The sequence below is a fragment of the Chlorocebus sabaeus genome, chromosome 13, assembly GCF_047675955.1.
Source record: "Chlorocebus sabaeus isolate Y175 chromosome 13, mChlSab1.0.hap1, whole genome shotgun sequence".
Lineage (NCBI taxonomy): Eukaryota > Metazoa > Chordata > Mammalia > Primates > Cercopithecidae > Chlorocebus > Chlorocebus sabaeus.
This window is the reverse complement of record NC_132916.1, coordinates 69,007,202-69,032,734: the sequence shown is the minus strand read 5'-3', so window position 1 is coordinate 69,032,734 and position 25,533 is coordinate 69,007,202. Positions and strand designations below refer to the sequence as shown.

The window sequence follows — 25,533 nt, the reverse complement described above, 5'->3', positions numbered from 1 at the left end:
CAGTTGGCTCCTTCACTAAGTGCCTAAGCAGGAAATTTCTACCCTGGCATGGAATGCTCACACCAAGATCTCAGCATTCCCACTCTACCCATGTATGAAGGAATCCAGCAATTCTAGCAAGATTTAACTTTATATAAATCAGCTCCAATGAGTTGATATTTTTAATAACAAAGCAAATATTTACAACTATTCTCCTGGTCTGATCTTTCCTCTTCTTTCATCAATCAAGGTCAAAAGAAAAGTTGGCTAATATCTTAGTTTGGTTCTTCCCCCAGGAGCAGACCCTGAGACAAGGATTCAAGTATAAGTAGTTTATTTCAGAAGTGATCCCAGGAAACACTGGTAGGGAGTAAAGAAAGGAGACAAAGAAGGAAAGGCGGCCAATAAGAAATGGGTCATTATCCAGCAAGTTACCATTGGATCACAACCCAACTGGGAACTTGGAGATGCAGTATAAAACGTTCATCTCAAAAGCAGCTGACCTGAGATGCAAGAGAGCTGGAGAATTTATACTATAGCAGCAGTCACTGGCTATGGGTTGCTGGCCGCTGACACTTCCTGCCAGCCCTGAGTGTGAACTTTCCAGCCAGAGAATGCCCTCAGGCAAAGTCATGCAGGTGTGGGCAGCTGGAAGTCCCAGTGCACCAGAAGTACTGATGGCAGAGAGTGGAGTCACCAGCAGCCTCTGCTACAGCTAGGATTGGGGTTATCTCTAAAACGGTACTTAAACAAGGTCTGGTACAGTGGCTCATGCCTGTAATCCCAGCACCTTGAGAGGCTAAGGTGGATGGATCACTTGAGGTGAGGAGTTCGAGACCTGTCTGGCAACATGGTGAAACCCCGTTTCTACTAAAAATACAAAAATTAGGCAGGCATGGTGGCAGGCACCTATAGTCCCAGCTACTCGGAAGACTGAGGCAGGAGAATCCCTTGAACCCGTGAGGTGGAGGATGCAGTGAGACAAGATCATGCCACTGCACTCCAGCCTGGGTGACCAAGTGAGACATGAAGAAAAGAAGAAAGGAAGAAGGAAAGAAAAGAAAGAGAGAAAGAGAGAAGAAAGAGAAAAGAGAGGAAAGGAGGAAGGGAGGAAGGAGGGAAGGAAGGAAAGGAGGGAGAGGAGAGGAGAAGAGAGGAGAGGAGAGGAGAGGAGAGGAGAGGAGAGGAGAGGAGAGGAGATGAGAGGAGAGAAGAGGAGAGGAGAGGGAAATAAAAGTGTACTGAAACCAGAGGCAATCATTTCTGTTATAGGATACATATCACTGAATACAGAGTTGAATTCTTTTCCACAAAATTATCCTTATATTTAAATTTTGGAAGGTTTCATATTATGCAGCATCACTGGGAAAAACACAATAATCCAAAAGGATCTGAATCAATGTTCTACTCAGAGGTTGTTAAACATCAAGCAATGAAATGTAATACAGGCTTGGCTACTGAGGGATGAATTTCATTCAACTTTAACTGTTGAATGGCAGAGCAACCAAAAAAAAAAAAAAAAACAAAACAAAAAAAAAAAAAAACAGAGGAAAAAAAAAAAAGGTGAGTAGACAAAGGTTGTCACCAGAATCTTCAAATGTGGCAATGCAAATAAAAAAAATATCATAAATGCTCATGATGACTAGTAATTACAGAAATTGAAGACAAAACAGTATTTTGGGTACTCACAATTCAATACTGGCTGGGTCTCAGAGATACTGACATATTTATATAAACTGATGATGTTAAACGTGTTACAGTCCTCTGAAGGGCATATCAGAAACCCTAAAACTAACCTGTCATCCCATAAATTCTGTTTCTAGGAATTTACCTAAACGAATACCTGAAATGAAGGATGGTACCAACAACAACAATAATAGTAGCAAATATCTACACTGCACTCATCAGGGCAGTGCCAGGCTGTTCCGCTGACTTTATAGCAGTAGTTCTCAGCCGGGAACGGTTTTGCCCCTGCGAGACACCTGGCGATGTCTGGAGACATTTCTGTTTGTCACCACTGGGGAGTGGAGGCCAGGGATGCTGTCCAGCATCCCCAAAGCACAGGACAGCTCCCACAGCAAAATGGAACTGTATCACGGTGGACAAATCTGCCTCATATCTATCCCCTCATATAATCCTTACAACAACCCCAGGGTACTAGTATTATGTCCATTCAACAGATCAATAAAGATAATTTTCACTGTACTATTATCCATAATGTTGAAACTAGAAGTAAACTAAAAATGAAAACAGGAAAATCGTTTAATAAATGATAGTATAACTACCTAACAGAAAAAAAATGGAAAATGCTTATAAAGTAATGTCAAACTAAACCACCAGAACTAAAAATTAGAAATATTACATAATTCCAATTATTTTTATGAGTATAAAGAATAGATGGGAAAATAACAAATGAAAGTTACTATTGTATTAACATGGTAGAAATAGAAATGGATGCTTCTTTCTTTTCTAATTTTTAAAATGTTATTACAATTTTTAAAAGAAAAAGCACTCAACAATGAAGATACGAATACTGGAATATTCTACTTAGGAGGCTGAAGTGGGAGGATCACTTGAGCCCAGGAGTTCAAGGCCTTCCTGGACAACATAGTGAGACTCCCCCATCTCAAAAAACTGAAGAAAGAAAGAAAGAATACTGGAATTTTTTTAAACAACGCAAGAGTTAATAGAATAAGTAGAAGATGGTTAATATTAAGAAATTATGAATAAGAATTTCCATAGGACCCCACCAAATGTTGGTGCTTTAAATTGAAGCTATAACTGTTTCATGTAAGGCTAAAAAATCTACATGTTATATCTACATCCTTCTGTATTTTACTTATTTCATGGCTCACTATCATCTACAGTAAAGAGGCAAAAATAATCAAATTTCAATTCAGCTAAACCTGATTCATTTTAGCAGCTCCATTATAAAAAGTGTGTGTGTGTGTGTGTGTGTGTGTGTGTGTATACACACACTGTTATGGTATTTCAACTAAGATAATTTATACTGTTACATAGTTTTAATATATATGGTAATTTAAACTGTTATTCTAAATTTATCAAAAGTAGCAGCCATATTAGTAGTAGTAACATTACTGATGTTACTATGAACAACATTTACTGAATGTTTCTTAAATGGACTACCATATAGTCTAATACTCACAATATCCATATAAGATAGATGCTTTTGTTGTCCACATTTTTCAGCAAGGAGCACGGACATTTAAAGTTAAGCAATTTGCCCAGTTAAAAGTAGCTGAATCCAAATTCAGGCAGTCTGGCTCCAAAGCCCAAGTGCTTGAATCAAAAGAGTGTATAAGAATGGTTGGGGACAAGATGGTGGTGAGGCAGCCATAGGCTCCTACCCTTCCTCTCCCTACAGCAAGGAACTGACTGTCTCTGTTCTACCAAATGTAAAACCTGGCTTTTGATACAAGTTTACTAAGTTGAGTAGACTTAACAATAATTTTACCAGCAGCATCTCATTTGAAATAATAATTATTATTATCAACCAATGTCAGCAAATGAATGTTTCCCAAAAATACCTAAGTGGATTCAAAGGAGGAAAAAAAATAAGGCTGTCAGTTTCTGCAGAAAGTACTGAGATCAATGATTCTAACATGGGGAGATTTTTATCTGATCCTCATATCCCACTGACTACTCCGTTCTCGTAGACTTGAGGATTAAAAAACAAAATCTTCATCCTGTTAATAGGAAATTGGATACTGTAGAATCAGTAATAGAAGGAGTGTTTACACAATGTAAGCATCTGTTTCTAGAACACTGAAGAGGAAAGGATAGGAGGACTACAAATAAAACACTCTTTGTGGATATTAAATTGTTGGGCTTCAATGTCTCTAAGTCTAGTCTCACCTGCTCAGAGCATATATTATGAAATGAAGCCACTGTAAACAAAATGCTGTGATCTTCCGAGATTCCTGAAGCACAGCTTAACTTAACAAATAACAGGGATCAGGATACTAATAACATATCATCATGCGGAAATGAGGGGAATTTGGTATAAGCCAAAGTACAGGCTCCTATCTTTGCTGAGCCACTATCAACTAAAAGCAGGTTATGGGTGGATGTGAGGAAGTCTGGAAGAACAAGTGGTCTACAAATTCCACACTCATGTGCTCCAACAGCCTCAAACCTTTCTCGAGGCTGCAGTGTCAGGAACATGGCAGGTGAGGACAAGTAAAAAAAGTTGAAAATCTCCCTCAAGAATAGAACTTACATTTCCTCCTACAATAGCCTATGGGTTTCTGAAAAATTCTGAGTAAATCTTACAAAAAATGTGACTTTATTTTTTATGCATGTGGTGATTTAACTATGTAAAGAAATCCTAATATGTCTTGCTAAGCAGTATATGTATGTGTGTATATATACACACATATCTATATATACACATACATATACACACATATACACACGCACACATATATATATTTATATTTATATTTTAGATGGAGTCTTGCTCTGTCGCCCAGGAGGGAATGCAGTGGTGCGATCTCGGCTCATTGCAGCCTCCACCTCTGCCTCCACCTCCCAGATTCAAGTGATTCTCTTGCCTCAGCCTCCCAAGTAGCTGGGATTACGGGCATTCACCACCACACCCAACTAATTTTTGTAATTTTAGTACAAACGGGGTTTCACCATGTTGTCCAGGCTAGTCTCGAACTCCTGACTTCAACTGATCCACCCTCCTCAACGTCCCAAAGTGCTGGGGCTAAGTAGTATATGTTTAAAAGTTATCAGAAATAACAAATGAAAGATACCAACAACAATAATAATAGTGAATATTTAGAAAGCAGTTACTAGAGCAGTGCCAGCCTGTTCTAACTACTTTATATCAGGAGTTCTCAACCAGAAGTGATTTTGCCACCTACAAGACATCTGGCAATGTCTGGAGACATTTTTAGGACACTTTAGACTTTAATAGGACTGACACATTCACCAGCCAGCATCGCTTCTGATTATGTGAACAGCAATCTGATTGGTTGAGGCCTATGCCAACCTGTTAAATATTTTGAATAGAACCTCTGCCTGAATATTCTATAAATAATTAAAACAAATATCATATCTAACAAAACCTGAGACGTCGATAAGTAGTGACTGCCATTCATATGGAGTACTACAGATAGATTAAATGAATGTTGGCCTTTGAAAGTCACCTTCCCCCTTTCAAGGTTCCAGAAGGTGAATGACACCTGAAAAACCTGTTTTAGAACCATTCTCACAAAAATTAGTCTATTTGTTTTGTGGATATATTCCCAACTATGACAACATATGAGAATTCAAAAGTTTTAATCCTTCAAATCAAAGAATTTAAATTTTAAAATATTTCTAATTCAAAGCTGGTGTGTTCTAAATATTATTTCATCTATAAACTTATAAATCTTCAACAATAACTCTTAAAGCCTTTAATAATAATAATATTGATATCAGTTCATTAATTGTGATCAATGTAACATAGTAATGTAAGATGTTAACAGTGGGGAAAACTGGGTAACAGTGGGGAAAACTGGTAACTGGGGAACTTTACATACCATCTTTGCAACTTTTCCATAAATGTAAAACTATTCTAAAATTAAAAGTTTATTTCAAAACAGGTGAAAATATTAATAATAAAGATACAGTATTATTTTCTTGGGCAAGAAAATAAGAAAAGCTATTTTTGTATATCCACATTAAATTTTAGGTTTCAGATAATGTTGATTTACAAAACAACATGGAAAAATGGGCCGGGTGTGTGACTCATGCCTATAGTCCCAGCATTTTGGGAAGCAGAGGCAGGTGTATCACTTGAGCCCAGGAGTTTAAGACCAGCCTGAGAAACCTAGGGAGTCCCCATCTCTACCAAAAATACAAAAACTAGTGGGACATGGTGGTATATGCCTTTAGTCCTGGCTACTCTGGAGGCTGAGGTAGGAGGATCCCTTGAGCCCAGGTTGCAGCGAGCCGAGATTAGACCACTGCACTCCAGCCTAGGTGACAGAGACTCTGTCTCAAAAAAAAAAGAGAGAGAAATGAAAAATGGTCGAAAATCCTTCAAGCGACATTTGATCACATTTCTGGATTTGGATTCCACAGGCGGTAACAGGAATTCTATCTCATTCGCCGAACAACAACAAAAAAATTACAGGAATTCTATGTCATTCACTGAACTACAACAAAAAAATTTGAGCAACTGAAAAATGTGCCAGGAGCTAGGGAAGGTTTAAAGATTCAAAGACAAGAACAGGACCTTCTTCAAGCTCATGGTCTAAAGGAGAGGTTCTCAAACATCCACAATGGCCACCTGAAGATATTATTAAAAGATAGGTTTCCACCTATCTCACAGCACCGTGCAGAGATAGATCTCGTTTTCAAAAACACTGATTGGTAACATCCGTCATGAACGCTGTGACAGATGAAGACATCTTAGAATCTCTGAATTTAATCCAAGCAGGGAAGGAGAAAGCAGAGAAGAGGGGCATCCAACCCACACTTGGAGGTCAGCAGAGAATTCATAGAGAAGGTGTCCTTAACCGGCCGTAGGAGTGAATGGCTGATGACCTAAGGGCAGCATGAACCATGAGGACAGGCCCGGCATCCAACAGAGAACTGCTCAATACCAAGAACATTTACCCTGCTTCTGAAATTCACTGGACACCTGCTCCAAAGTACCAATCAGAGCACTGGAAACCACCTAACTCAGGCCACTACCCAGCCAGAGAAAGGCGCTTTGTTTTAATCTAGTTGGGTCCAACAAAATATGAAAACAGGATTCTAGAGCCTGGTCGGATGCTGCAGCACAGAAAACCAAACTACCTGCCTTAACTTGCATGGTCCTTTCGGTGGAAGAACTTTTTCACATGCTAATTATTTCTCCAATGTTAGCCTACTTGAGTAGCAAAATATAGCTTCCTATTGACCCAGGGGGCAGAGCTTTGAGACATTTTTGTCCTGCCCTTTATTTTTTCATCTCCTCTGCAATCAGCCTGTCAACAAGCATATCATTATTGTCAGGGTGTCAGTTTATAGCAGTACTCACACCCACTACCTTTCTCATTTGCTGCTTTAGATCTAGAAACTGATACCAAAGTGTGAAAACAGTTGCAAAATTAGAATCTAAGGCACTTCACCGATGTGCCTGCACTGCACAGGTCAGGAGACAAGTGTCCATCATCTCTGCAAGGCATATGCAGTGGTTCTAGGCTGCCAGTAAGTAGAATCCTTAAGTTTAAAACCAACTTTAAAACATCCCAGCACCTTCAACAACTACCACAGCACCCAGTAAACCACAGGTGCTCAATAAATGTTCACTGAGTCATTTATTTTTGGCTCCTTGGGTTTGTTTTTGTTTTTGTTTTTGTTTGTTTGTTTTAGTCTCGCTCTGTTGCCCAGGCTGGAGTTTAAAGGCAATATCTCAGCTCACTGCAACCTCCACCTCCCAGGTTCAAGTGATTCTCATCCCTCAGCCTCCCAAGTAGCTGAGATTACAGGCGCTCGCCACCACACCCAGTTAATTTTTGTATTTTTAATAGAGACAGGGTTTCGCCATGTTGACCAGGCTGGTTACTGTTTTCTTATTTCTAATTCCTAGTCATGTGTGGCATAGCTGAAGTTGACAGAAAAATGAGCGCTGCAGTAATTAGGAAACATAAATAGCCAGGCACAGTGGCTCACGCCCGTTATCTCAGCACTTTGGGAGCCCAAGGCAGAAGGATCACTTGGGCCCAGAAGTTCAAGACCCTAACCTGGCAATAGTGAGACCTTGTTTCTATTTAAAAAAAAAAAAAAAAAATTCAGAAGGGCTGGGTGCGGTGACTCACGCCTGTAATCCCAGCAGTCTGGGAGGCAGAGGTGGGTGGATCACAAACTCAGGAGATCAAGACCTTCCTGGCTAACATGGTGAATCCCCATCTCTACTAAAAATACAAAAAGTTAACCAGGCGTGGTAGCATGCACCTGCAGCTACTCAGGAGGCTGAGGCAAGGGAATCACTTGAACCTGGGAGGGGGAGGTTGCAGTAAGCTGAGATCGCACCACTGCACTCCAGCCTGGGTGACAGAGCGAGACACCATCTCAATTTAAAAAAAAAAAAAAAAAAAAAATCAGAGAAATTAGCTGAGTGTGGTGGCACATGCCTGTAATTCCAGCTACTCAGGAGGCTGAGATGGGAGGATTGCTTGACCCCCGGAGGTCGAGGTGGCAGTGAGCCTAGATCATGCCATTACACTCTAGCTTGGGTGACAGAGCAAGACCCTGTCTCAAAGAAAAAAAGAAGAAGAAGAAGAAACATAAATAAATGAGAAAATTTAGAAAACTACTGGAAAATCAATGCTGACAGTCTTCCTAACACAAACCCAATATGATAAAAATGATTCATTATAAAACACCAGGCAAATTTTATTTACTGAATGACTTCCAAATTATGGGAAATAAATGTCAATACTTTATTTCAGTAATCAAGACATAGATTTACCTTGAACAACCTCAGAAATTTTGCAGCATAAGGCCTAGTAACAAATTCAGCAAATATACAGAATGCAATCTCAAGGACTTTTTAAAAAACTAGTGCAGACTTCACTTAGTCACCAAATAAATTCTCATCATAAAACATGAGATCCTCCTTGCAACAGTAGGAGAAATGCATAGGAGGGAGGCAGACAGATACAAAGGTTCCCATGGGACGTGAAAAGGAAAATAAGAACCATTTCCTCAACCCACTTGCAAAATATCCGTTACCTCCCTCTTTTAAATACCATCACTATGAAATTTTTAATGCATATAAGCAAAGTGAGAATTTAATAATTATTTTAAAGAATTCACATGGGCAAAGATAAAATACAATAATTCATTTCAAGATGTTTATTTCTCCTCTGTCCCCAAAAGTGCCTTAAACCACATTCATACACACACAAAAAAGATTCTACTTTTCCTGCTATAACACTCATTACTCAGAGTTAGATAATAAGTACTGATTAACAATCAGCAGGTCTCAGAGTATTGGCAGATGCTAGATTGCATGGGTGGGTTAGAGTTATCTCAGTAGAAAGTGAATCTGCTAGGGGAATAAATTTCTTCTCTCAAACACAATACAGGAGCTACTAATACCAGAAAGAGAGTCATGGCCAATGAGTCCAAGGAGAAGCTAAAGGCACAGAATCCAGAGGTCAACAAGAAAATAGGCCAGGGCAGAAGCCAAGAGACTAACTCTGGCAGCAGGTTCCCAGCAAGAGACTGGCTGAGCCAGAACAAAAGTAGCAGTGTCGGTGCGATAGGAGGAGTTGCTTCTCAGAGCGCCAAGTGGATCGCTATCTGATGAGGTATTTCTACTGATGATTAACTGCAAATGACCTGGAAGAATCTGTGCAAGGTGCCTATCTTACAAGTGTCACACAGCCCAGCCTCTCCAAGTATTTGGATCAGCGGCATTCAACTGAAATCTATCACGTTTCCAGACTACTATGACAGTTCACCTCTATTTGGAGAAATAACCTCTCTGCAGACTAAATAAAGCTTTTTATATAAGGCACCAAAGGCAAATAGGTCATACAGCACAGAATCATAGGGGAGGCGGCTGTGTGCCCTTTTCCTTTGCTTTCCTGCTTGCTTGCAAGCAATAAAAACCCTTCTGAACAAATGATACAAACTTTGAAACCAGCAAAACATTTTGGGCACCTTGCCTCAAAGATATCCTCCATGCAACTGCAGGCCATTTGCTGTCCTGTATAGCTCTCTATTTCCTGCCATTTACTGGATCTGTGGTTAAATGAACCCAGCATAGAATTACAACCTCAATGCTTTGATGTGAAAAATCACTAACAAAACTTAATTGAAGGACGAGGACAAACTGGTAAATTTTCAATATGATGGTACATACGGGGCCTCATTTAAACTAATGTCTTATCTTCACTTAGCATCTAAATGTATTTTTTCCTGTATTGACTTGAAAGGCTCTAACGCAAACAGCCACCAATTATTATAATCCTTCTTGCAATCTGTCAAGTTATGTGCAAAAAATTTTAGAAAGATGCACCTTTAAAGACTGACAACAGTTCCACAACAGGAGGTAGAATCGTTAGGACTTAATTTTAAGCCTAACTCAACAGCATCTTTCTGCTAACTCCATGTTCCATAAAATATACAAACAAATGGTTTTTTTCCATAAATAAATCTAGGACTTACCATCCATATGGAAATAATTTATCAGTATATGAAAATGTAATAAAATAGTGTATCTAAATAATTACTAGTCTCAGTACAGTTTGGGATGATGACGTCTTCCATATTAGCCAAAAAAAGAAAGAGAAGGCGGAGCAAGATGGCCGAATAGGAACAGCTCCAGTCTCCAACTCCCAGCGCGAGCGACACAGAAGACTGGTGATTTCTGCATTTTCAACTGAGGTACTGGGTTCATCTCACTGGGGAGTGCCAGAGGATCGGTGCTGGTCAGCTGCTGCAGCCCGACCAGCGAGAGCTGAAGCAGGGCGAGGCATTGCCTCACCTGGGAAGCACAAGGGGGAAGGGAATCCCTTTTCCTAGCCAGGGGAACTGAGACACACAACACCTGGAAAATCAGGTAACTCCCACCCCAATACTGCGCTTTAAGCAAACAGGCACACCAGGAGATCATATCCCACACCTGGCCAGGAGGGTCCCACACCCACGGAGCCTCCCTCATTGCTAGCACAGCAGTCTGTGATCTACCAGCAAGGCAGCAGCGAGGCTGGGGGAGGGGCGCCCGCCATTGCTGAGGCTTAAGTAGGTAAACAAAGCTGCTGGGAAGCTCGAACTGGGTGGAGCTCACAGCAGCTCAAGGAAACCTGCCTGTCTCTGTAGACTCCACCTCTGGGGACAGGGCACAGTAAACAATAACAAACGCAGCAGAAAGCTCTGCAGACGCAAACAACTCTGTCTGACAGTTTTGAAGAGAGCAGTGGATCTCCCAACACGGAGGTTGAGATCTGAGAAGGGACAGACTCCCTGCTCAAGTGGGTCCCTGACCCCTGAGTAGCCTAACTGGGAGACATCCCCCACTAGGGGCAGTCTGACACCCCACACCTCACAGGGTGGAGTACACCCCTGAGAGGAAGCTTCAAAAGCAAGAATCAGACAGGTACACTCGCTGTTCAGAAATATTCTATCTTCTGCAGCCTCTGCTGCTGATACCCAGGCAAACAGGGTCTGGAGTGGACCTCAAGCAATCTCCAACAGACCTACAGCTGAGGGTCCTGACTGTTAGAAGGAAAACTATCAAACAGGAAGGACACCTACACCAAAACCCCATCAGTACATCACCATCATCAAAGACCAGAGGCAGATAAAACCACAAAGATGGGGAAAAAGCAGGGCAGAAAAGCTGGAAATTCAAAAAATAAGAGCGCATCTCCCCCGGCAAAGGAGCGCAGCTCATCGCCAGCAACGGATGAAAGCTGGACGGAGAATGACTTCGACGAGATGAGAGAAGAAGGCTTCAGTCCATCAAATTTCTCAGAGCTAAAGGAGGAATTACGTACCCAGCGCAAAGAAACTAAAAATCTTGAAAAAAAAGTGGAAGAATTGATGGCTAGAGTAATTAATGCAGAGAAGGTCATGAACGAAATGAAAGAGATGAAAACCATGACACGAGAAATACGTGACAAATGCACAAGCTTCAGTAACTGACTCGATCAACTGGAAGAAAGAATGTCAGCGATTGAGGATCAAATGAATGAAATGAAGCGAGAAGAGAAACCAAAAGAAAAAAGAAGAAAAAGAAATGAACAAAGCCTGCAAGAAGTATGGGATTATGTAAAAAGACCAAATCTACGTCTGATTGGGGTGCCTGAAAGTGAGGGGGAGAATGGAACCAAGTTGGAAAACACTCTTCAGGATATCATCCAGGAGAACTTCCCCAACCTAGTAGGGCAGGCCAACATTCAAATCCAGGAAATACAGAGAACGCCACAAAGATACTCCTCGAGAAGAGCAACTCCAAGACACATAATTGCCAGATTCACCAAAGATGAAATGAAGGAAAAAATCTTAAGGGCAGCCAGAGAGAAAGGTCGGGTTACCCACAAAGGGAAGCCCATCAGACTAACAGCAGATCTCTCGGCAGAAACTCTTCAAGCCAGAAGAGAGTGGGGGCCAATATTCAACATTCTTAAAGAAAAGAATTTTAAACCCAGAATTTTATATCCAGCCAAACTAAGTTTCATAAGTGAAGGAGAAATAAAATCCTTTACAGATAAGCAAATGCTTAGAGATTTTGTCACCACTAGGCCTGCCTTACAAGAGACCCTGAAGGAAGCACTAAACATGGAAAGGAACAACTGGTACCAGTCATTGCAAAAACATGCCAAAATGTAAAGACCATCAAGGCTAGGAAGAAACTGCATCAACTAACGAGCAAAATAACCAGTTAATATCATAATGGCAGGATCAAGTTCACACATAACAATCTTAACCTTAAATGTAAATGGACTAAATGCTCCAATTAAAAGACACAGACTGGCAAACTGGATAAAGAGTCAAGACCCATCAGTCTGCTGTATTCAGGAGACCCATCTCACACGCAGAGACATACATAGGCTCAAAATAAAGGGATGGAGGAAGATTTACCAAGCAAATGGAGAACAAAAAAAAGTGGGGGTTGCAATACTAGTCTCTGATAAAACAGACTTTAAACCATCAAAGATCAAAAGAGACAAAGAAGGCCATTACATAATGGTAAAGGGATCAATTCAACAGGAAGAGATAACTATCCTAAATATATATGCACCCAATACAGGAGCACCCAGATTCATAAAGCAAGTCCTTAGAGACTTACAATACAATAGACTTAGACTCCCATACAATAATAATGGGAGACTTCAACACTCCACTGTCAACATTAGACAGATCAACGAGACAGAAAGTTAACAAGGATATCCAGGAATTGAACTCATCTCTGCAGCAAGCAGACCTAATAGACATCTATAGAACTCTCCACCCCAAATCAACAGAATATACATTCTTCTCAGCACCACATCGCACTTACTCCAAAATTGACCACGTAATTGGAAGTAAAGCACTCCTCAGCAAATGTACAAGAACAGAAATTATAACAAACTGTCTCTCAGACCACAGTGCAATCAAACTAGAACTCAGGACTAAGAAACTCAATCAAAACCACTCAACTACATGGAAACTGAACAACCTGCTCCTGAATGACTACTGGGTACATAACGAAATGAAGGCAGAAATAAAGATGTTCTTTGAAACCAATGAGAACAAAGATACAACATACCAGAATCTCTGGGACACATTTAAAGTAGTGTGTAGAGGGAAATTTATAGCACTAAATGCCCACAAGAGAAAGCAGGAAAGATCTAAAATTCACACTCTAACATCGCAATTAAAAGAATTAGAGAAGCAAGAGCAAACACATTCGAAAGCTAGCAGAAGGCAAGAAATAACTAAGATCAGAGCAGAACTGAAGGAGATAGAGACACAAAAAACCCTCCAAAAAATCAATGAATCCAGGAGTTGGTTTTTTGAAAAGATCAACAAAATTGACAGACCGCTAGCAAGACTAATAAAGAAGAAAAGAGAGAAGAATCAAATCGACGCAATTAAAAATGATAAAGGGGATATCACCACCGACCCCACAGAAATACAAACTACCATCAGAGAATACTATAAACACCTCTACGCAAATAAACTGGAAAATCTAGAAGAAATGGATAATTTCCTGGACACTTACACTCTCCCAAGACTAAACCAGGAAAAAGTTGAATACCTGAATAGACCAATAACAGGCTCTGAAATTGAGGCAATAGTTAATAGCCTACCCACCAAAAAAAGTCCAGGACCAGATGGATTCACAGCCGAATTCTACCAGAGGTACAAGGAGGAGTTGGTACCATTCCTTCTGAAACTATTCCAATCAATAGAAAAAGAGGGAATCCTCCCTAACTCATTTTATGAGGCCAACATCATCCTGATACCAAAGCCTGGCAGAGACACAACAAAAAAAGAGAATTTTAGACCAATTTCCCTGATGAACATCGATGCAAAAATCCTCAATAAAATACTGGCAAACCGGATTCAGCAACACATCAAAAAGCTTATCCACCATGATCAAGTGGGCTTCATCCCTGGGATGCAAGGCTGGTTCAACATTCGCAAATCAATAAACATAATCCAGCATATAAACAGAACCAAAGACAAGAACCACATCATTATCTCAATAGATGCAGAAAAGGCTTTTGACAAAATTCAACAGCCCTTCATGCTAAAAACGCTCAATAAATTCGGTATTGATGGAACGTACCTCAAAATAATAAGAGCTATTTATGACAAACCCACAGCCAATATCATACTGAATGGGCAAAAACTGGAAAAATTCCCTTTGAAAACTGGCACAAGACAGGGATGCCCTCTCTCACCACTCCTATTCAACATAGTGTTGGAAGTTCTGGCTAGGGCAATCAGGCAAGAGAAAGAAATCAAGGGTATTCAGTTAAAAAAAGAAGAAGTCAAATTGTCCCTCTTTGCAAATGACATGACTGTATATTTAGAAAACCCCATTGTCTCAGCCCAAAATCTCCTTAAGCTGATAAGCAACTTCAGCAAAGCCTCAGGATACAAAATTAATGTGCAAAAATCACAAGCATTCTTATACACCAGTGACAGTCAAACAGAGAGCCAAATCAGGAATGAACTTCCATTCACAATTGCTTCAAAGAGAATAAAATACCTAGGAATCCAACTTACAAGGGATGTAAAGGACCTCTTCAAGGAGAACTACAAACCACTGCTCAGTGAAATAAAAGAGGACACAAACAAATGGAAGAACATACCATGCTCATGGATAGGAAGAATCAAAATCGTGAAAATGGCCATACTGCCCAAGGTAATTTATAGATTCAATGCCATCCCCATCAAGCTACCAATGAGCTTCTTCACAGAATTGGAAAAAACTGCTTTAAAGTTCATATGGAACCAAAAAAGAGCCCGCATCTCCAAGACAATCCTAAGTCAAAAGAACAAAGCTGGAGGTATCACGCTACCTGACTTCAAACTATACTACAAGGCTACAGTAACCAAAACAGCATGGTACTGGTACCAAAACAGAGATATAGACCAATGGAACAGAACAGAGTCCTCAGAAATAATACCACACATCTACAGCCATCTGATCTTTGACAAACCTGAGAGAAACAAGAAATGGGGAAAGGATTCCCTATTTAATAAATGGTGCTGGGAAAATTGGCTAGCCATAAGTAGAAAGCTGAAACTGGATCCTTTCCTTACTCCTTATACGAAAATTAATTCAAGATGGCTTAGAGACTTAAATGTTAGACCTAATACCATAAAAATCCTAGAGGAAAACCTAGGTAGTACCATTCAGGACATAGGCATGGGCAAAGACTTCATGTCTAAAACACCAAAAGCAACAGCAGCAAAAGCCAAAATTGACAAATGGGATCTCATTAAACTAAAGAGCTTCTGCACAGCAAAAGAAACTACCATCAGAGTGAACAGGCAACCTACAGAATGGGAGAAAATTTTTGCAATCTACTCATCTGACAAAGGGCTAATATCTAGAACCTACAAAGAACTCAAACAAATTTACAAGAAAAAAACAAACAACCCCATCAAAAAGTGGGCAAAGGATATGAACAGACATTTCTCAAAAGAAGACATTCATACAGCCAATAGACACATGAAAAAATGCTCATCATCACTGGCCATCAGAGAAATGCAAATCAAAACCACAATGAGATACCATCTCACACCAGTTAGAATGGCGATCATTCAAAAGTCAGGAAACAACAGGTGCTGGAGAGGATGTGGAGAAATAGGAACACTTTTACACTGTTGGTGGGATTATAAACTAGTTCAACCATTATGGAAAACAGTATGGCGATTCCTCAAGGATCTAGAACTAGATGTACCATATGACCCAGCCATCCCATTACTGGGTATATACCCAAAGGATTATAAATTATGCTGCTATAAAGACACCTGCACACATATGTTTATTGCAGCACTATTCACAATAGCAAAGACTTGGAATCAACCCAAATGTCCATCAGTGACAGATTGGATTAAGAAAATGTGGCACATATACACCATGGAATACTATGTAGCCATAAAAAAGGATGAGTTTGTGTCCTTTGTAGGGACATGGATGCAGCTGGAAACCATCATTCTTAGCAAACTATCACAAGAACAGAAAACCAAACACCGCATGTTCTCACTCATAGGTGGGAACTGAACAATGAGATCACTTGGACTCGGGAAGGGGAACATCACACACCGGGGCCTATCATGGGGAGGGGGGAGGGGGGAGGGATTGCATTGGGAGTTATACCTGATGTAAATGACGAGTTGATGGGTGCAGCACACCAACATGGCACAAGTATACATATGTAACAAACCTGCACGTTATGCACATGTACCCTACAACTTAAAGTATAATAATAATAAATAAATTTAAAAAAAAAAAAAAAAAAAGAGAAAATACTACAGAATCTAAGTCCAAAGACTCAAACCTCTGTCCTAGAGATCTAAAAATAATATCTATCTTTTAAGGTTGCAGTTAACCATTTTAGAATTCAAAAGAAATTCAAGTAAGTCATCCCAAATCTGCCATTTTGTAGGAATTTCCTTTGGAATTATTAGAGTATAAAAGTCAGAGATCCAAGCAACAGAAGAAAATGAGCAATATATGTATGAAAAGTCAAATCACTGAAGAATTCATACAAAGAGCCAATAAACATATGCAGAGAAGTTCAATTCCACAAAAAAGAAATGCAAGTTCAAACGACTATAGACTACATCTCATCTCTCTACATGTCATCTGTTGTAGATGATGATTTGACAGTAAAAGCATATTTGCCCCAGCGATTGCCCAAGTAAGCTAAGATACCATGTACACAGGCGGTTTTAATAATTTTTTAAGTGGGATGCCACCAAATCAGGATGGTTTCAATTTTAGTTCAAAAAAGAAAAGCCATGCTTACCCATAGAGGCATATATTTTTGCATTCATAGAAAACAAGTGTAGCAGAAGAAACAAAACTATTAACAATGGTTTTGGAGAGAGGAAGGAAATGACAATTTTCTACTTTGTAGAATTTTCATTTTGCATTACTTTTTTTTTAGAAAACTGTCTGATTACTTAAGATATTTTAAAAGATATTTGAACTATATTACTAAAAATTAAATTTGAAGTCAAAAATGTATTTAAACGCTCCTTTTCCTTGAGAGCAACTCCACACAGAGGGCCACAGGAATTCCTGCCCAGCTCACAATCCAAGTTTCAGTACTCTGCATCTCAGACAGAAAGTTTGGCCTATGTTCCTGTGGTCCTAGACTAAAATTTCACTTTAGCACAATGGCGGAACTCGGCTATGAGTCATCTTCCTCTGCAAAACAATGAACGTTCTAGTTCAGTGGGAAAAAACGACTTGAGTTGCCAGTTCATTGAACTGTTCAAATGAAGGTCAAAATACTGGAGCAGGAGCAAGGGAGTCGCTGTGTCCAGATCCTATCTAATCCCACACCAGTCCCCTCAATGGCCCTCCAACCAAGTCTTGAATTTGCAAACAGTTAGAATAGGAAGCACCTGGTGCCCTCTAAGTAGGGGTCAGAGAACCCAAGTGAAAATATGAAACAGATCCAAATCCAGTTTCATAAGCATGCCTTTCAAGTAATGTCAAGGAAAAATATACCAAAAACATGATGGAGTATACAGCTTCAGCTTAAATATATTTCAAGTACCATGATGAATATAATGTTTGATTTCCTACCCTAGAATCTACCTAAAAGAGTCCATTATCAACAGACTAGGTTTTTATAATTTTTACATAATTTATTACTCCATTTATTTACCTGGAACTATTACTATAGCTTGCAAAGAACTTTAACATGTGTAACATCATGAACCCTGACCACATCCTCCTGGGGCATCCTCCCTGGTTGGGAGATCCTGTGATCCTCCTGGTTGGGAGACCCTTCTCAGGGGTTCAGTGACTTACCCTGCCGATGGCAGCGGTAATGGAAACCCAGATCTTGAGGGCCAAGTCCTATCCCTTAAAGAACTGCTCAGGGCTGGGCAAGATGGCTCACGCCTGTAATCCTAGCACTTTGGGAGGCCAAGGCGGGCGGATCAGGAGGTCAGGAGATCGAGACCATCCTGGCTAACATGGTGAAACTCCATCTCTATGAAAAAATACCAAAAATTGGCCGAGGGTGATGACAGGTGCCTGTAGTCCCAGCTACTCGGGAGGCTGAGGCAGGAGAATGGCATGAACCCAGGAGGTGGAAGTTGCAGTGAGCAGAGATCACGCCACTGCACTCCAGCCTGGACAACAGAGTGAGACTGTCTCAAAAACAACAACAACAACAAAACTGCTCAGTACCATGTCACTCTTTCTACTCTTTTTCTCCCAACTTAACAATTCTCATTCTCTCACCTCTGTAAGTTATAGTTACCTGGCCTTCCTAACCACCTACTCATTTTCTCTATAATTATTAAGATCTGCAAAAAATTTACAAGTCCTAAGATACCTTCCCAGACAAATATCACTGCCCTGTGATCACTACAAATTCTATGTTCCTTTATTTGGATACAGTCAACTGGTGGGTCAGGCAATCCCTAACATATGACAAAGATGACCACATTCCTTCCTTTCAGCCACCAGCAAACCTAGCATTCACTTTCACACACCATCCCTTCCAGGTTCTAACCTTCACAGGGGAAGAAGAAAATCACCTTCATTTTTATATCCCCATACCTCCCCAGAGCTGGGCATATGCCAGGCACGTAGCAAATGCTGACTGAATAGATGAGTGTGGTCGTCAACTTCCTGGAGTTCCAACACAAAAGACTGGAGTTCCTTTAAGAGTAAGTCATGACTGGGCATGGTGGCTCAGGCCTGTAATTCCAGCATTTTGGGAGGCCGAGCGGGGAGGATCGCTCGAGCTCAGGAGTTCAAGACCAGCCTGGGCAACATGGCGAGATCCCATCTCTACAAAAAAATATATTAAAAATTAGCCAGGTATGGGAGCACATACCTGTAGTCCCAGTTACTTGGGAGACTGAGGTGGAAGGATCACTTGAGCCTGGGAGGTCAAGGCTGCAATGAGCTAAGACTGTGTCACTGCACTGCAGGCTGCGCAACAGAGTGAGACTTTGTCTCAAAAAAAAAAAAAAAAAGAATGAGCCACAGTTCAAGAGATTCTCCCAGGAGTGTCCCCACCTGGCCTCACATCCACATTCACACACACACACACATACCCCCAGCCCCTGATGAAATTCTCTTTCCCAAAGTTCTCAACCTGCCTTGCCTCATAAGGACACCGCTGCCCTGCAGCCTTGTCTCTTCTGAGAGGTCTGTTCAGCACTCCCCCAGATCAGCCACCTGTTCCCCTGTGACCATTTCCTAGAGTGTCTTCCAAGATGACAACCACTGTTCAGCATAACATAGCACACTCTCTTACATCAGCAAAGACCATAACTAAGCCTCTGTCCAATCTTCTTCCAACTTCCTGTTACTCAAAGGAACTCATTCATTCATTCATTCCACAAGCAGCTACTGAGCCGCTCCTGCACATCAGGCACACATTCAGGTGCTAGGGGGCAGCAGTAACGAAGCTGCCTCTAGTCCCTCCCATGGAGCTTTCAGTCTAGTGGGGAACGAATACATTACCCTGTACCTTCCACACTGGACACCTTTGGCTGGCTTTTGACAAGCTACAGAGCAGGGCCTCGGTCCAATCAAGCCGCGATCTCTGACTGTGGGGCACCAGCATGTTGATCATTCTAATGGGGAACCCAAGTAGTGAATCTTTTAACCCTTCCGTCTAAAAAGGAAACAGCTGACACAGAGTCCTGTCGGCCGGCAAGAAAGCAGGAAGGATGGCAAGACGAGCAGGGCTCCCAGGAGTGGTTTCCTGAGCAGCAGCAATTTCCAGACATGAGTCATCTGGGCCTTCATAGATGTCTAAATGTCCAGTCATGCCTCCAAATTATTCATTTCACATTTTCAAGCTTTTCTTAAAACTTTGGTTTATCTCAGTGATATTATTGTTAACATGTAGTGAAAATGATGATAGAGCTAGATGATAGAGATAGAGATAGAGATGAGATAGATAGATGATAGATAGATAGATAGATAGATAGATAGATAGATAGATAAGCTAGAGACAGTGATAGAGATAGTGATAGAGATAGAGATCTTTTTTTTTTCTTTAAACAGAGTCTCATCCTGTTGCCCGGGCTGAAGTGCAGTGGCTCAATCTCAGCTCACTGCAACCTCCGCCTCCCAGGTCCCGGCGATTCTCCTGCCTCAGCCTCCCAAGTAGCTGGGATTTCAGGCACCCAGCACCACACCCAGCTAATTTTTGTATTTTTAGTTGAGACGATGTTTCACTACATTGGTCAGGCTCCTGGCCTGAACTCCTGAACTCAGGTGATCTGCCCTCCTCAGCCTCCCAAAGTGCTGGGATTACAAGCATGAGCCATTGTGCCTGGCTGAAAATACTATTTTTAACATTAAATTTAATGTCCTTATTTCTAAGAAGATCACTAAAGAGTCTATACTATGGACACACAAAAAAAATGCAGTTCAGTAATAACTGATGACAATCTAGGCCCTTGTGAAATTCGAAATCATGTACACATTGGTTTTCTATTTTTATTAAAATAACATGCACTGAAATACATTTTATGTTTTAAAATGGTATTTTCCTAAAAAGCCTTTTGATTGGTCATAGAGCAGGAAAGAATGTTATCTAAATGAACCAGAACTCAACCACCATAGCAATTAAATATATTTAACACTGTAGCTACTCATTTAAAAGCCTGCTTTTTTTTTTTTTTTTTTTTTTTTTTTTTTTTTGACAGAGTTTCACTCTGTCACCCAGGCTGGAGTGCAATGGTGCGATCTCTGCTCACTGCAACTTCTGCCTCCCAGGTTCAAGTGATTCTCCCATCTCAGCTTCCCAAGTAGCTGGGATTACAGGCACCCGCCACCGCGCCCGACTAATTTTTGTATTTTTAGTAGAGACCAGGTTTCACCATGTTGGCCAGGCTGGTATAAAACTCCTGACCTCAGATGATCCACCCGCCTTGGCCTCCCAAAGTGCTGGGATTACAGGCATGAGCCACCCCCAGCCAAAGCCTGCTTATTATTTAAAGGTTTGTTTGTACTTTTCTTCTAGTTGTCTTCTGATTTCAAACACTATGGTTACCCCAGACCCTTTGTAGCAAGACCCTTTGATGAAGACTAGCTGACTACAGAGACTCTCAATGTCGGGGAAAGAGAGAGGATTTAGTGACAATCAAAGGAAATCTTCGAAAGGTCACGAGTCTGCAATAGATGCTCCTATGCAGGCTTTTGAGACAAGATATCCCTCTGTTGTCCAGACTGGAATACAGTGGCATGATCATGGCTCACCACAGTCTCAAACTCCTATGTTCAAGCTATCCTCCCACCTCAGTCTCCTAAATAGCTGGGACCACAGGCATATGCCACCATGACTGACTGATTTTTAAATTTTTTGTAGAGATGGAATCTCCCTATGTTGCCCAGGGTGGTCTCAAACTCCAGCCCTCAAGTGATCCTCCTGTCTCAGCCTCCCAAAGGGCTTGGATTACAGGTATAAGCCATCATGCCCGGCCCGCATGGAGTTTTAATTCAGGTCCCTGAGAGGTATTTTGATTTTGTGTTGGGATCACATGGTTATTTAAGAAAGAAGTAACAGCTAATGATGAGAATTGTAGTACACCAATCTTCTATGCCACTTGTTCAAGACACCCAATTCACTAAGAAAATATGAGCTGCTCCAATCATTTTGGTTTGAATTTGCTCCACAGAGACAACACTTACAACTGCTTACCACCTCATTCACTGAAGCTAAGAAGGAAAACATTAAGAGGGAAAGAGTAATTCCACAAGAAAGAAAAACATTAAAAAAGAAAACCAACCAGCCTCAAAGTTTTTCACAGTGACAACATTCATGCATGATGTGTATAATCAAATAAAACACATCACTTGGGGTTTTTTTCCCTCCAAAAGTTCATACAACCAGTACACACATGTATACATTAAACAAGATATGAACATCTAAACTGATCAGAAAAACTAAGTCACCCCGGAAGTAAACTTCAGCGAGAGAAAAGTGCATGACACTTTCCCTACACGAAGTTACGCATATACATGTCTCATAGAGAAGCCTGCACTGAAACAGAAACCCCAGCGCTTATACAATCCTCAAAGTACACATGTTTTATTCTCCCCTTTCTCAGGTTGAAACTAAATATTTCAAGAAGTAAAACGCCTTTTTAGCCAACAGAGTAAATCAAATACAATATGGGATGAGGTCGACCAATACTCAACACCACAAAGGAGGCTTCTTCTCTATATGGCAGTAAACGGTCAGCACAGAGTAAGCTATTTTGAAAATACAGGGAGGTAAAGTGAAGCACATTTGCTACCACAAATGTAGGGATCCTGGAAATCTTCTTTCAAAGAAGCTAATAACTCTAGTGAATTATCACCTCCTGAAGAGAAGTGCAAAGCAGACAGCGTTAGTCTCTACTCTTCAGGGTCCACAACAGATGTGGCAGCAGGAAGGACAGGCTGTCTGTTCCCGTCACCAGCCTGGTCCCAAGCTTTGTTACTTAACAAAAGTGAACGAGAGAGCCCTGTCTTCAGAGGCGCTTCCTATGAAAACCTCACTGGCTGGGAGTAGCACAAGTTGACAAACTTACCTGGTAATCTCTTGCAAGCCTGGACAGCTACATGCCCTGGCAAATCCAATCTGCACTTTTTCCAGTGAAACGTGGTGGCTGCCGGGCTGCTCATCACCTACATCTGCTTAGATGACAAGGAAAAAGATGTGGAGGAAGTGGACAACAAAAGCAGCCTTCGAACTGCACACTGGGATGTCCTTTTTTTTTTTTTTTTGTGGCTTTTATTTTTCTCATGAGAGGATCTGACTAAACCTAACTAACCCCACCTCCTCTAAACACCAGACAGGAAGTTACACTTTGCAGTCAGTGAAAACTCCTTAGGTAGGTTTTTTTGTTTTTTTAATAGTCACAACTAAGGGCCTCTATTCATGTTCCTATGACAGAGATTATAACTTTGCTTCCTGTTTTGACAGTGTCAGCTGGGAAGGGGCACTCCACCCACCTTCCTACTCACTGTGTACATAAATAAAGGTGTTAGAAGGTGATTGCCCTGGGTATACAACTGGCCTTAGGAGTTTCGTTACATATTAACTATACTTCAAAGAATAAATTGGGCTTATTATTTCACTGTAGTAGCTATATATACCTTGGGGAAGTAAAACTCAAAAGGATTTCTTCTTCATCCCTTAGAAATTGCTGTTATGGAAAAAATAAACCTAACTACATGCAGTTATAAGCTAAGAGACCACCATTTAGACTAATTTTTCCAGCCTATTCTCTTTTGTGGTCACTTTGCTCTCTTTATTATCATAATTTTTTTTTCCACTCTTGTCACCCAGGCTGGAGTGCAATGGCATGATCTCGGCTCACTGCAACCTCTGCCTCTTGGGTTCAAGTGATTCTCCTGCCTCAGCCTCCCAAGTAGCTGGGATTACAGGCACCCATCACCACGCCTGGCTTTTTTTTTTTTTTTTTTTTTTTTTTTTTTTTTTTTTTTGTATTTTTAGTAGAGACATTGTCTCACCATGTTGGTCAGGCTGGTCTCGAACTCCTGCTGTCACTTCTGCATGTGTCCTCCACATACATGCAAAAAGCAAGGAAAATCATTATTCATATGATCATTATCTACTTTCTAGTCCTTTTCTCATTCTTTTTCTTGCTTGTTGTGAAATAGAAATTTTCTACTTCTTATCAAAGACTTTTCATAGAATATGTATCTTTGTCAGGATACACACAGGTTTGAATTCAAAGGCATCTCTCATCCTGCTACTGTACTGTGGTACAGAAAAGAGAAACTGACAGTACTTCCCCTTCGCTCCTCCTCTTCATCTCTACATTTTCCTTAGACTAGCAGCTGTACAACTCTGGCAATATACTCTCTCTCTCTCTCTCTTTCTCTCTCTCTCTCTCTCTCAGCCTCAGTCTCCAAATCTGTAAAATGGACAGGCTGACTTCACCTGTCTTCTAGGACTGTCACAGGCAGGGAGACCGGGAAAAGCGCAGTGATACAGATGATGTCACATAGTCAATACCCAATCATCTCTTTTTGCATCAAACTTTATTGATATATAATTCATATATTATACAATTAGCTCATTTACACTGTATAACTTAATGATTTTTAGTATTTTCAAAGAATTCTACAACCATCACCACAATCGATCCCCATCCCTTAGCCCAACGCAACCACTGAAATCTACTTCCAGTCTTTAGAGTTACCTATTCTGTACATTTCATATAAAAGAAATCGTACAGTATATGGTTTTTTGTGACTAGCTTATTTCACTTAGCATAATGATTTTGAAGTCCATGCGTGTTGTAGCATGTATGGGTATTTCATTTCTTTTTAAAATATTCCATTGTATTGATAGACCACATTTTATTATGTGTTTATCAGTTCATGAACATTTGGGTTGTTTTTATCTTTTAGCTAATACAAGTTAATTCTGCTATGAGCATTTGTGTACAAGTTTTTGATGTGGGCATACATTTTCATGTCTCTTGGGTGTGGGATGAGTGTGTGTGTGTGTGTGTGTGTGTGTGTACCCAGAAGTAGAACTGCTGAGTCATATGGCAACCCTATGCTTAACCTTTGGAAGAACTGCCAGACAGCTTTCCAAAGTGGCTGCATCCTTTCACATTCCCACTAGCAGTGTATGTGGATACCCATTTCTCCACATCCTCACCAATATTTGTTATTATTTGTCTTTTTTATTATCGCCATCCTACTGGGTATGAAGTGACATTTCATTGTGGTTTGATTTGCATTTCCTTAATGGCTATCGAAACCCATCTTTTATCCATAGGCCAAAAATGTCTTCATTTCTAGAATCAGGACTAAATATTCAAAACACAAAACAGCCAGAGAGGCGTGGGCACCACCTAGTCAGAACGGATACTGGCTACAATCCTGAAGTGAGGTCCTGAAGGTGTGCATCTTTAACAGTGGCTATTTTCCAGTAGGAATCAAAGATTTTCAACATTGTTCCTGGTACAGCTGTCTGGGTTCACACCAGCTAAATATTGCTGGACTTCATATTTCTATCTACAGTAAGAGGCTGTGAAAGAAGTTGGCCCTGTTTCCTCTACCAAAGGGTTCTTCTGAAAACTGGTAAGGAAATGAAATTCTGAATGTAAATATGACATTTCAATCTTTACAAATCAGTTCTTTCCACCTGTCTTTATGTGTCTTCCTCTGAAATAGAAACAGGCACAATAAAAGCAGCCTTTTGTCAGTAAATAGTCATAACTGTTTATAGGAAGAATTTTTAAACCAGATGTGATTTAAGATTCAGTATCTCAAATTGTGAAGGTAGCCAAGGAGACAAGTCAAGATCTAGACACTAGCAACAATTTCTCCTTCCCTCTCAAAAGTGCAGTACTGGGAGA

At 40.6% G+C, this 25,533-nt stretch overlaps 1 protein-coding gene across 9 annotated transcripts in view; it reads right to left on the bottom strand.

Annotated features, from left to right (window-relative positions):
- UTRN (utrophin) overlaps positions 1-25,533 on the bottom strand; it is a 594,041-nt gene that overhangs the window by 513,603 nt on the left and 54,905 nt on the right. For 3 of the 9 annotated variants that reach the window (XM_073022549.1, XM_073022553.1, XM_073022547.1), the window contains exon 1: positions 19,658-19,849. The exons of 4 other annotated variants lie outside the window; for them this stretch is intronic. In XM_073022549.1, the coding sequence (XP_072878650.1) occupies positions 19,658-19,769 (112 nt within the window). In that variant the 5' untranslated portion in view covers positions 19,770-19,849. Of the gene's footprint in view, positions 1-19,657; positions 19,850-22,722; positions 22,875-25,533 lie in introns of those variants that run through there. 2 more of the 9 variants (XM_073022548.1, XM_073022546.1) reach the window with 2 other exon arrangements.